We start from the raw sequence: 12,165 nt of genomic DNA on the forward strand, positions 1-12,165 counted from the left end.
ACTATGCCCTGCCCACAGAGGTGGAGTCTAGAGGCAGTAGGCCTTGTTGAGCTGTGGTAGGCTCTGCCCAGTTTGAGCTTCCTGGCCGCTTTGTTTACCTACTCAAGCCTCAGGAATGGCAGACGCCCCTCCCCCTGCCAGGCTGTTGCCTAACAGGTTGATCTTAGACTGCTGCGCTTGCAGTGAGCAAGGCTCCGTGGGCATGGGACCCATGGAGCCAGGCACGGGATAGTATCTCTTGGTCTTCCGTTTGCTAAGACCGTTAGAAAAGTGCAGTGTTTGGACGGCAGTGTCCTGTTTTTCCCAGGTACAGTCTGTTGCGGCTTCCCTTGGCTAGGAAAGGGAAATTCCCCAACCCCTTGCGGTTCTTGAGTGAGGCAATGCCCCACCCTGCTTTGGCTCACCCTCTGTGGGCTGCACCCACTGTCCAACCAGTCTCAATGAGACGAACCAGGTACCTCAGTTGCAAATGCAGAAATCACCCATCTTCTGCGTTGATCACGCTGGGAGCTGCAGATCAAAGCTGTTCCTATTCGGCCATCTTCTTTCTTTTTTCTTTTTTTTGAGATGGCGTCTAGCCCTGTCACCCAGGCTGGAGTGCAATGGTGCGATCTTGGCTTACTGTAACCTCTGCCTCTCAGGTTCGAACGATTCTCCTGCCTTAGCCTGCTGAGTAGCTGGGATTACAGGCACCTACCACCATGCCCAGCTCATTTTTTGTATTTTTAGTAGAAATGGGGTTTCACCATGGTAGCCAGGCTAGTCTCAAACTCCTGACCTCATGATCCGCCTGCCTCGGTCTCCCAAAGTGCTGAGATTACAGGCGTGAGCCTCTGTGCCTGGCCCTCTGCTTTCTATTCTAAAACATCAGGATAATAATGCTAACTCTTAGAGGTAATGCTGGAATGAAATGAGTTAATGTTAGGAAAGTACTCAGAATATGCCTGGCATTTTGTAAGCCCTCAGATGTTAGTTCTGCCTCCTCCTCCTCTCTCTTTCTTCTTCAATTCCTCTTTTTCCCTCTTCTTCTAGGCTGATGTGTGTCCCTGAGATAGGGGCCTGTGTCCTGAACTTCTCCTCACCTAGTGACTTTGAGAATCTCAGAACAGAAAAGACCTATACCTCCTTCCTAGAAGGGAAGCCTCGAAAGTTCCCTCTTGCCCAGTATGAGGACATCTGAGATATCTAGGCAGGTAGGCCTGAGATTATCTCAAAGTTCTCCAGCAGATGCTTCCAGGAGCCTACAAAGGATGTGGAAGTAGGAGAGACAGAGAAAGAGAGGGAGGGAGGGAGGGAGGAACGGAGGGAGGGAGGGAGAGAGAGAGGGGGAGAGAGAGAGAGAGAGAATGAGAGAATGAGCTGCATCTGAAGCCCTATGGTTAGGAATAGAGGTACACTGTGACACCAGACAGAAACAAGGATGTTTCTGTTAATGGCAGCATCAGCCAATAGCAACTGTGGATCAGATTGTGACCCTTGCAATGATGGCACAATGTAATTATACACAACCACAAGGAAAGGAAAGGACCAGTGCAATGCTGCAATTCTGACACTAACTACCTAGAGTTAGTGCAGACTCCGCAGGTTAAGGTCACAGTCTCCAACAAAACTCCTCTCATTTCAGATGCCAGCTAAGTATTTGAGGGTCCCCAGACCACTTATATCTCTGACCAATGAGGTACAAATTCAGGGGTTTCTAAAACCATTCAGGTTTGACAATACTAAATGACTCATAGAACTCAGAAAAGCTTTATACTCTGCTTAGAATTATAGTTTTATTATAAAGGATACAAATCAGGACCAACCATATGAAGAGACCCGTAGGATAAGGTCTAGAAGAGTCCTGAATGTGGAGCTTCCTTGTCCTCTCCCTATGGAATCCAGGCACATCACCCTCCTTGTGCATCCCTGTATTCACCAACTGAGAAGTGCAGCTGAGCTTCAGCGTTCAGAGGTTTTATTGGAATTTCACTTTGTAGGCACAATTGATAGAATCACTGGCCACGTGTTCCAACCCAATCTTCAGCCTTCTCCCCTTCCCAGAGGTTGAGCTGGTATCACCTAGCTTGAAGTCCCAACCCTGTAATCATGTGATTGGTCTTTCTGGCACAACCAGCCCTCATTTTTTTTTTTTTTTTTTTTTGAGACAGAATCTTGCTCTGTCTCTCAGGCTAGAGTACAGTGGAACAGTCTTGGCTCACTGTAACCTCCACCTCTTAGATTCAAGCAATTCTCCTGCCTCAGCCTCCTGAGTAGCTGGGATTACAGGTGTGTGCCACCACACGCAGCTAATTTTGTATTTTTAGTAGAGATGGGGTTTCATCATATTGGCCAGGCTGGTCTCCAACCCCTGACCTTGTGATCTGCCCAGCTTGGCCGCCCAAAATGCTGCGATTACAGGTGTGAGCCACTGTGCCCAGCTGACCAGCCCTCATTTTGAAACTATCTAGGAGCCCACCATGAGTAACAAAGACACTGCTACCAGTCAGGAAATTCCAAAGGTTTAGAAGCTCTATATTAGGAACCCAGGACAAAGCCCAGAAACATCTTTATTTTACAGCAGCAGGCATCCTTAAATTTACTTTCTGATGCAAAATGGAATTTCAAATAAGAATGTATCTGATTTAGAAGGACAGGACAGAACATGTCCTTGAGACCATTTCTAGGGACACTGGCATGGTAGCCCTGGTTGAGATAGTGAGTTGCCACCCCCATAGCTCAAGTCACCAGGGCTGGAAAGTACTATTTTACTCAAGACAGATGACATTATATAGGCTCAGGCAATGGATTCTACCTTGTTTTTTGTTTTTTGTTTTTTTGAGATGGAGTCTTGCTCTTGTAGCCCAGGCTGGGGTGCAATGGCATGATCTTGGCTGACTGCAACCTCCACCTCCTGGGTTCAGGCAATTTCTTCTGCCTCAGCCTCCCAAGTTGCTGGGATTACAGGTGTGTGCCACCATGCCCAGCTAATTTTTGTATTTTTGATAGAGATGGGGTTTCACCCAGTTGGTCAGGCTGGTCTCAAATTCTTGACCTCAGGTGATCCACCCACCTCAGCCTCCCAAAGTGCTGGGATTACAGGCATGAGCCACTGTACCCAGCCGGGTTCTACCTTCTTATGCACCATCAGTCAGCCTCTGGTTATCAGGGTATGAGTGAGCTCCTCTCAACTTTCCATTTCTGCAATAGAATTGTTCACACTGTCTCCTCCTTCCCCTCTCACCTCAAATCTAACAGAAAGAACGTTAAACTCAGTTCAAAATCTGGCTCTGCCACTTACTGATCTTTGCCTCTCTGAACTTCATGTTTCCTATGGCAGGAGAAGAATAACAGCCTCTAACTCTTTAGGGATTCTGTAGTGTTCAAATGAAGTAATATAAGGAGCAAGTCTTTTTATAAAGGGGCAGTATTTCTAACAAGATTGCCTTGGCTCAGAAACAGGCAGAGAAAAGTGGAACATAGTAAAGCACGAGATGGAAACTGGCATACACAGGTTTTGTTTGAGCTAACTTAAACATTTTTTAAAAAAAATTGTCAGATTTTTTATCATAAAAATTCAGATTTTTGACTTCTCTGCAAAAATCCAAAACTCTAGCAATACCAGGCCTGTATTTGCATGGGGGCAACAACTGGTGGAGCTGGGTGGTAGCTGCCCTGGGGCTTTCCCACCAGTCCCCTATTCTGGTCTCTGGCTTGGTTTGCTGCATATAAAGCTATCTGGGTTTTTGACCTCTAGGATGGAGTGAAGGGAAATAGATCCAAATACCTATTAGAATTGAGGAAAAGACCAGGTGTGGTGGCTCACGCCTTTAACACCAGCACTTTGAGAGGGCAAGCTGGGCGGATCACTTGAGGCCAGGAGTTTGAGGCCGGCCTGGCCAACATGGTGAAACCTCGTCTCTACTAAAAATATAAAAATTTGGCCAGACACGGTGGGTCAGGCCCGTAATTCCAGCACTTTGAGAGGCCAAGGTGGGTAGATTATCTGTGGTCAGGAGTTTGAGACCAGCCTGGCCAACATGGTGAAACCCCATCTCTACTGAAAATGCAAAAGTTAGCCAGGCGTGGTGACGGGTGCCTGTAATCCCAGCTACTTGGGAGGCTGAGGCAGGAGAATAGTTTGAACCCAGTGTTATAAATAAATTTTTGGTGCTGCCAAAGAAATAGCACTTGAACATTAATTTTCTCAGCAAGGCAGTTTTACTTCTATAGAAGGATGTGACTTGTGGATGGAACAATGGCAAGAGCACACCTGCACAAGGGAGGGAAAGGGGTTCTTATTCCTGATGCAGGTAGCCCCTACCGCTATGTAATTCCCCTGTTGGCTAGGGTTGGACTGCATAGTCTAAGCTAATTCCAATTGGCTATTTTAAAGAGAGCAGGGGTACAAGTCGGAGTGGCAGGGTGAGTAGTTTGGTGGGAATGGGTGACTCAAGTTGACTTAGATCAGAGTAGGTGACCCGGGGTGACTCAGGACAGAGCAGGTGATAGAGGCTAGGAAGAGGTTGTTTACTGGAACTAGGGACAAGGAGATGAAAATTTTAAAATGGAGAGCTGAACATAACTGATACATTGATTCTTTGGAGAGGATCTCAGAACTTATTGTACTTAACAATTTACAGGCTAAAACCTTTGAAGAGGAATTTATTATATCCTACACCAGGAAGCAGAAGTTGCAGTGACCTGAGATCATGCCACTGCACTCCCGCTGTCAGGGAAACATCTCAAGCACAAGGTCATGAAAGTCAAGGCCCCCAGCTGCTGCCCTTGTGCAACCTGGGAGAGGTGAAATTTAACGTGTTTGCTTCTCCTCATAGTGATTCCCCTTTGAAGATGTCCTAGGTTTTTGGTAAAGGAACATGCACTGTCTGATGTGTGGGTCTTTTGAACCCTGAGCAGGTGGAGTGGCAGGAGATGGGGGCTCTCTTTCCCATTTCCTCCTGGTGTCCAGGGAAGATGCCCGGTCACCTTGGGAGGACTGAGACTCAGAGCTCCAGGTAAAACTGGTGGGCTAGGGGAGGTCCCCAAATACTGGTGAGACCTCAACCCTGGCCAGTGTCCAGGTTCTTGACACCACTGCAAGAAGAAATTCAAGGATGCGTCAGAAAATAGTGAAAATGTGGAGATTTATTGCAGTGAAAAGTACACATTAAAGAAAGGGGAGTGTGGGCCGGCTCAAGAGAGTTGTACCATGGGGTTTAGAGTTACCATCTTTATGGGTTTCTTTAACCAAGGGGTGGAATATTCACGAAGATTTCTGGAAAAAGGTAAAGATTTCTCGGAACTGTGGTGCCATCCTTTTTTTCTTTTTCATGATGGAGTCTCTCTCTGTAGCCCAGGCTGGAGTGCAGTGGTGCCATCTCGGCTCACTGCAACCTCTGCCTCCTGGTCCTGGTTCAAGCAGTTCTGCCTCAGCCTCTCAAGTAGCTGGGATTATAGCACGTGCCACCATGCCCAGCTAATTTTTGTATTTTTAGTAGAGATGGGGTTTTACTGTGTTGGCTAGGCTGGGCTTGAACTCCTGACCTCATGATCCGCCCACCTCAGCCTCCCAAAGTGCTGGGACTACAGGTGTGAGCCACCATGCCCAGCCAGTACCACTCATTTTTATACCAAATATGGGTGTTCCTAGAACTGTCACAGCGCTGGTGGGTGTGTGATTTAGCATGTTAACGAGTGTATAATGAGGTCTTAGGCGAAACCTAAGTCAAATCCAGTGCTTTGTTGGTTCCCATCAGTCTTAGCCAGCTTGGCCCACATCTTGGTTTTCAGGGTCTTATTGGCCCCTGCAGCTGTTTTAACAGTTTCCTTTTGCTAGTCGTGTGAAGCTGCTGCCTGGAATTGTTTATTTCCCTGCGCCCACCGTGTATTATTCCTGTCTCATTTGACTGCCCTCAGAGATTTTTCTTCTTTATTTGTAAGGGTTGATGAGGGAGGGGGTCAATGTTTTATATTTACTTTTTGTTGATTTGGGTTTGGCCATGTCTAGTTAGGGCATGGAAATTTCTGGCTGCCTGTTTTAAAGGTCCCAAGGGTGGGTTATTAGCAGAATCTGAATCCGAGGCAGGGATTGGTTGGAATTTTTCTGTGATCATTATTTTGACATGGAACTGCTATAATCCAGAAGACACAAACTTTATAAGGAGGTTAAACAAGCAAGGACCAAAGGTTAGTAGAAATTGGAGTTATTCAAGTTTCCAGGAAAGGTAGGAACTGTCATACTTGGTAGGTATTTTTTGATGGGGTCCCAGATGGTTTAAGCAGTGTGCTTATTGAAATTATGTAGCCAGGTAGCGTGTTGGTAAGTCTGTTGAGCTGGCAGTCTAATTAATCCTGAGTTGTTAATATAAGAACAACAGGTGTGGTTTATTACCGTGTAAACCCCTTTGTTTAGCTAGAAGATAAAGCCTCCTGTTTTTTGATCATTTGAGTGGCTTATGTTTTGGCCCTGTTAGGGCCTCATACAATGGCTTAGCAATTCTGCAAAATCCTGCTATACCCAGGACAGTTCTTAGTGTTTTTTTTTTGTTTTTTGTTTTTGTTTTTGTTTATAGAGGTTTTACTTCTAAGTAAACTTTTGTTTGATGGACAAGGTCCAGTTTCCTGAGTTTAGGATATACTACAGGTATTTCACTTTTGGTTGAGAAATTTGGGTCTTGGGTGGTGGGAACTGATTTTTTTTTTTTTTTTTAAGGAAGTTTAGGACTTGAATGGCATTTTTATTTGAGTCCTCTTTAGTGGGGCTGTATACAAAGATGTTATTTACATACTGGAGTGTGGCTCTCCTTTTTAGCTCTGGCTTTCTTAACTTTTGTGTCAAGGCATTTTTGAACAAGCGAGGGCTATCCCTAAAGTCATGAGGCAGTATTGTCCTGGTGTACCACTGGGTAATAGTAGTTTCAGGATTAGTCTACTCAAAAGAAAATAAATTCTGAGAGTCGAGGTGCAAAGGGATACAAAAGAAAGCATTCTTATGATCTAACACTGTGAACTAATTGGTGTTTTCTGGTATTTGGTTAAGTGTAGTATAAGGATTTGGCACTATAGGATGTAAGGGAATTATGACCTTGTTAATGGCTCCTAAGTCTTGAACTAGACCATATATATATATATATATATATATATATATATATATTTTTTTTTTTTTTTTTCTTTTTTTTTTTGAGATGGAGTTTCACTCTGTTGTCCAGGTTGGAGTGTGTGGCACAATCTCAACTCACTGCAATCTTTGCCTCCCGGGTTCAAGCGATTCTCCTGCCTCAGCCTCCCCAAGTAGCTGGGATCACAGGCATGTGCCACCACGTTTTTAAAGCATGGCCTCCTGTCCTTCCTGTCCAAAAACCAAATGAAAAATATGGTCTAGGCTGGGTGCTGTGGCCCACACCTGTAATTCCAGCATTTTGGGAGGCTGAGGTAGGTAGATCACCTGAGGTCAGGAGTTTGAGACCAGCCTGGCACACATGGCAAAACCCCATCTCCACTAAAAATACAAAAATTAGCCGGACATGGTGGCGGGCATCTGTAATTCCAGCTACTGTGGAGGATGAGACAGGAGAATTGCTTGAACTGGGAGGCAGAGGTTGAGGTGAGCGGAGATTCCACCACTGCACTCTAGCCTGGGTGACAGAGTGAGACTATGTCTGGGAAGTTGGGGGGAGAGAATTAACAAACTAGAGACACAAAGGAACAAAAATACGCAAGACAGGGTAAGAGGGAGGAAGGGTACAGGGAGATCTAACATACATATAGCAGTTTGAAGTCCCAGGAAAGGAGAAAAAAATGGGGAGAAGCAATGTTTGAACATAGAATATCAGAGAAACTCCCCAGACTGATCAAAGACATCCAGTCACAGATTCAAGAAACTAGGAGCCCTTGAATAAATAAATAGAAAGCCACACCTAGCAACTCAGCTGTCAGTCTAATTGAACTTAATAGGCCCTTTCTTCTCTGGCTGCCTGTAAATCACCAATTTTTCAAATGCTGTTAGAACCAGCTGTACCGTTCTGCTGGGTCCTTCATTCCTGGGTTGAATGTGATCTTTGACCCTGTATTTATTTTATACTTGCAAGAGTCATGTTTTTAAACTTTTTGAAAACTATACTTTGAATATACATGAAACATAGGATTCATAAGACAATACTTTTTTTTCTTCTTGCAATAAATTTTCCATACTATGTTACTTTTTTCATTTTATTAAAAATTATTCTGGCCATCTACGAAATCTGCTCTCAACCTGCAGTTTGAAACATCCTGCCTTGGCAGACACGGCGGGGAGGTTCGTGGGGGAAGAATTGGATTAAAAAAAAAACAAAACACGAATATTTAGATTTCTTTGTTCAGCGGCCCCCCTCCAGGGATCAGATGACTGGCCCCCCTCGCTCCGCACTGACTCCGGGATCAATCCGGACGGCCATTGGGAGAAGCCGGGGGCAGCTTAGTCGCGGCCGGTTCCTGTTCCCTTCAGGACGCGAGGGTCGCCTTGGGTGGGGAACCCGCGGCCGGGCGAGGACCTGTCCCAGTGTAGGACTTCCCGGTTTCGAAAGAATCTCGCTGCACCCCCGCCCAGAGTTCAGACCAAGCGAAAAGTTATTTGAGAGGCCTCGGGGGCGCGGGGTGAGGAGTCGGTGGCGGAGGCCTTGGTCGGGGCGCGGTGGGTATCCCTGAGTCACCGCGTCCCTCTCCTGCAGACCCCACGACGCTGGGAGGAGCGAGGGAGTGAGCGGGAAGGGGTCTGGCTGGCCTTTGCTCGGCCCTCCCCAGCGCCCGGCCTTGAACCCGCCCTGAGCTGCTGCCTGGGCGGGTCCGGGGGTTCCGCACTCGACCCAAAGGTGCAGGCGGGCGAGCACAACCCATGGCTGCGCTGGGCTGCGCGAGGTTGAGGTGGGTGCTGCGAGGGGCCGGCCGTGGCCTCTGCCCCCACGGGGCCAGAGCCAAGGCCACGATCCCTACCGCCCTCCCCTCGGACAAGGCCACCGAGGCTCCCGGAGCCGGGCCTGGTATCCGGCGGCGGCAACGGAGCTTAAAGGAGATTCCACGTCTAGGGCAGCTGCGCTTCTTCTTTCAGCTGTTTGTTCAAGGCTATGCCCTGCAGCTGCACCAGTTACAGGTAACCCGCGGGGGCATCGCGTCCTGGGGATGGGGGTGGGCACCGGAACAGAGAGGCTAGAGGTGAGGAGACTTTGGACAAAAAGTGAAGACTGCAGGAACTCAGCTGGGGACCCACTGAGGCTATGGTCATAAACTGGAAATCTGTAGGGAGAATGTGCAAAGTACAGACAGAGCCCTTTGAGCTGAGATAAACAGGACGATGAGGGGTGTAAATCAGGAAGGCACCAGCAAGGAGGGGATCTGGACGCTGGACTTAAAGTGAGCAGAGGCTGAGGAGGGAACTGTCTTGGGAAGACAGTGGCAAAGGCAAGTGTGTAAGCTGACAGATAGGGAATCACTAATTCTGTCATGATACTGGCTACCACAGACTTCTTCCAAAGGAAATAACTTCAGGAGGATTTTAGAAGCCTCTTGGTTATTTGCAAGGTAAATTTCCTCTTAGGGGAAAACACAATGCTGCTTCTCAGATCGTGGAAGCAAACTCACAGACCGAAAGGAAAAGGTACTTTTTGTTATTAAGAAATCAGTCTGAGGCCGGGTGCAGTGGCTCACACCTGTAATCCCAGCACCTTGAGAGGCTGAGGTGGGCAGATCACCTGAAGTCAGGAGTTTGAGACCAGCCTGGCCAACATGGTGAAACCCCGTCTCTACTAAAAATACAAAATTAGCTGGGCGTGGTGGCACATGCTGGTAATCCCAGCTACTAGGGAGGCAGAGGCAGGAGAATCGCTTGAACCTGGGAGGCGAAGGTTGCAGTGAGCCAAGATCGTGCCACTGCACTCCAGCCTGGGCAACAAAGCAAGACTGTCTCACAAAATAAATAAATAAATAAATTAAATTAAAAAGAAATCAGTTTGTGGTCAGGTCAGTGGTGTTGGGGGAGAAAACCAATGTCTAATAAGAAAGTTTTATCCAGCAGAATACAGAAATGAGGCCGGGATGAACAGCTCACCGCTCACTGACAGAGACCGGAAAACCCAACACTGACCAGTGTTGGAGAGGATTTAGGAAATGAACCAAAGGGGTTCATGTGGGATCTGTCTTCCTAATGACTAGCAAGAAATGTAAATGCACCTACCATGTTCCAGGCATGGTTCCAAGTGCTGGGATTCAGTGAGATGAGGCTTCTGCCCTCATGGGGCTTATATGCTCCTCTGAAGAAGATGGAGGACAAAGAGATAAAGTAATAAAAAGTTAACTTCACAGAGAGACCTCTGGGAGGAGAAGCTGTTCTAAGGTTGGGGAAGAGGGAGGGGGCTTCGATTCACAGGGTGCCTTCACAAGAACACTTGGTTGTCAGGGACTGATAGGAGCAGGCTGGTCCTGGGCTGGGATAGTCAACCACCTGCTGGTCATGTGTCTGTGCTGGAAAGGAGTCAAAAATGAGGAGGAGCTGTGGGGACTGGGGACAGAACAGGCCTTTGAGGACAGCCTTGAAGATCAAGATAAGGGCCCTGGTTCCTCTGAGGGGCCATGGTGAGCTCTTGAGCAGGCATGGGGTGAAGATGGCCTGCATGGAACACTGTCCAGGCTGTGGTGTGTGTAGTAGGAGAGGTGCAGAGGGTCTAAGGTGATGAAGGCTCAGGCATGGCAGGATCCAGGATGGAAAGGCAGATCTGAGCCACACTCCAGAGAAAGCTGGACTGGAGGTTGAGGATGAGGGAGAAGATGACCCTGAGGGCAACAAAGGGCAAAACGGACTACAACCAGGGCTGCATCCTCTGCAGTGTCCTGGTGGCTGCTGTCTCTCCTGCAGTCTTCCCTGTTGGGCTCATGTTTGTGAGACTTGGGGGTGTGAAAATAAGTAATTCAAAATCTAAGCTGTTGGAACTTTAAAATATTTTGAGCCTTAAGGGAATGTGATTATGTGATTATGGGACTCAAGTCACATAAGCAGGATGCTGTAACCTAAGCAGCTGTAACCTTTGTTTCTCTGATTATAAATTAACTTTCTTCTTTACCTCTGGTTTTGAAAACATTGTAAATGTCTACAGGGGCCAAGGAAGATGCCTTCCCTCTTCACTGTTGAACTTCATTGTAGATTCACTTCCTTTTATCTTTCTCACGCAAAGATTTCATGCCTATCACATTGCTTTAAGATGAAATGTTAACTATACTATTTTAAATTGGAAAGGAAATGAAAATGAGATGCATGGAAAAGAAAACAAATGATAACTAATTAAATTGTAACTCATAAACCAGCCTTGTATAGAAAGTGTTATAACCCTCTGAAACTTTGTTTCCTGCCTATATAAGCAAGGACTTAACTTTTAACTTTGGAGCACTGATCCCATTTTTCTGGAGTGTGTGTTTCCCAAATGGCTATTCTCAACTTTTCACTTGAATACAATGTTTAAAACTGGATTCTGATTCTTTTGATTATTTCAGTTTGACAGGGGGCAGGTCAGAAAATACTGAGAGATGGTTTTGAAATCACTTGTGGACCCAGATCCTTTAAGCCAGTTGTCCCCAATCTTTTTGGCACCAGTTTTGTGGAAGACAATATTTCCATGGACTGGGGTGGCGGGGCTGGTTTTGGGATGAGTCAAGTGCATTACATTTATTGTGTACTTTATTTCTATTATTGTTACATTGTAATATATAATGAAATAATTATACAACTCGCTATAATGTGGAATCAGTGGGAGCCCTGAGCTTGTTTTCCTGCAATCAGACCATCCCATCTGGGGGTGATGGGAGACAGTGACAGATCAGGCATTAGATTCTCATAAGGAGTGTGCAACGTAGATCCCTCACATACGTAGTTCACAATAGGGTTTGTGCTCCTATGAGAATCTAATGCCAGCACTGATCTGACAGGAGGCGGAGCTAAGGTGGTATTATGAATGATGGGGAGTGGCTGCAAATACAGATGAAGCTTTGCTCACTCACCTGATGCTTACCTCCTGCTGTGAGGCCTGTTTTCTAACAGGTCACAGACTAGTACTGTTCTGTGGCCCAGGGGTTGGGCACCCCTGCTTTAAGCCAAGAAAACAGACTCTTGTTAACTTCTTCTGCTTGATTTAACCTTTAGAAATGGGAGAGGCCCAGTAAATG

The 12,165-nt window shown here is 46.6% G+C and overlaps 1 protein-coding gene across 3 annotated transcripts in view; it reads left to right on the forward strand.

The window, feature by feature from the left end:
• Positions 1-8,415: 8,415 nt before the first annotated feature.
• The window catches only part of CYP27A1 (cytochrome P450 family 27 subfamily A member 1), a 37,065-nt gene continuing 33,315 nt past the window's right edge, over positions 8,416-12,165 (forward strand). The window contains 1 exon segment of one of the 3 annotated variants that reach the window (NM_001194021.1): positions 8,416-9,106. In NM_001194021.1, the coding sequence (NP_001180950.1) occupies positions 8,852-9,106 (255 nt within the window). In that variant the 5' untranslated portion in view covers positions 8,416-8,851. 3 annotated transcript variants of the gene reach the window in all.

The sequence above is a fragment of the Macaca mulatta genome, chromosome 12, assembly GCF_049350105.2.
Source record: "Macaca mulatta isolate MMU2019108-1 chromosome 12, T2T-MMU8v2.0, whole genome shotgun sequence".
NCBI classification, from domain to species: Eukaryota; Metazoa; Chordata; class Mammalia; order Primates; family Cercopithecidae; genus Macaca; species Macaca mulatta.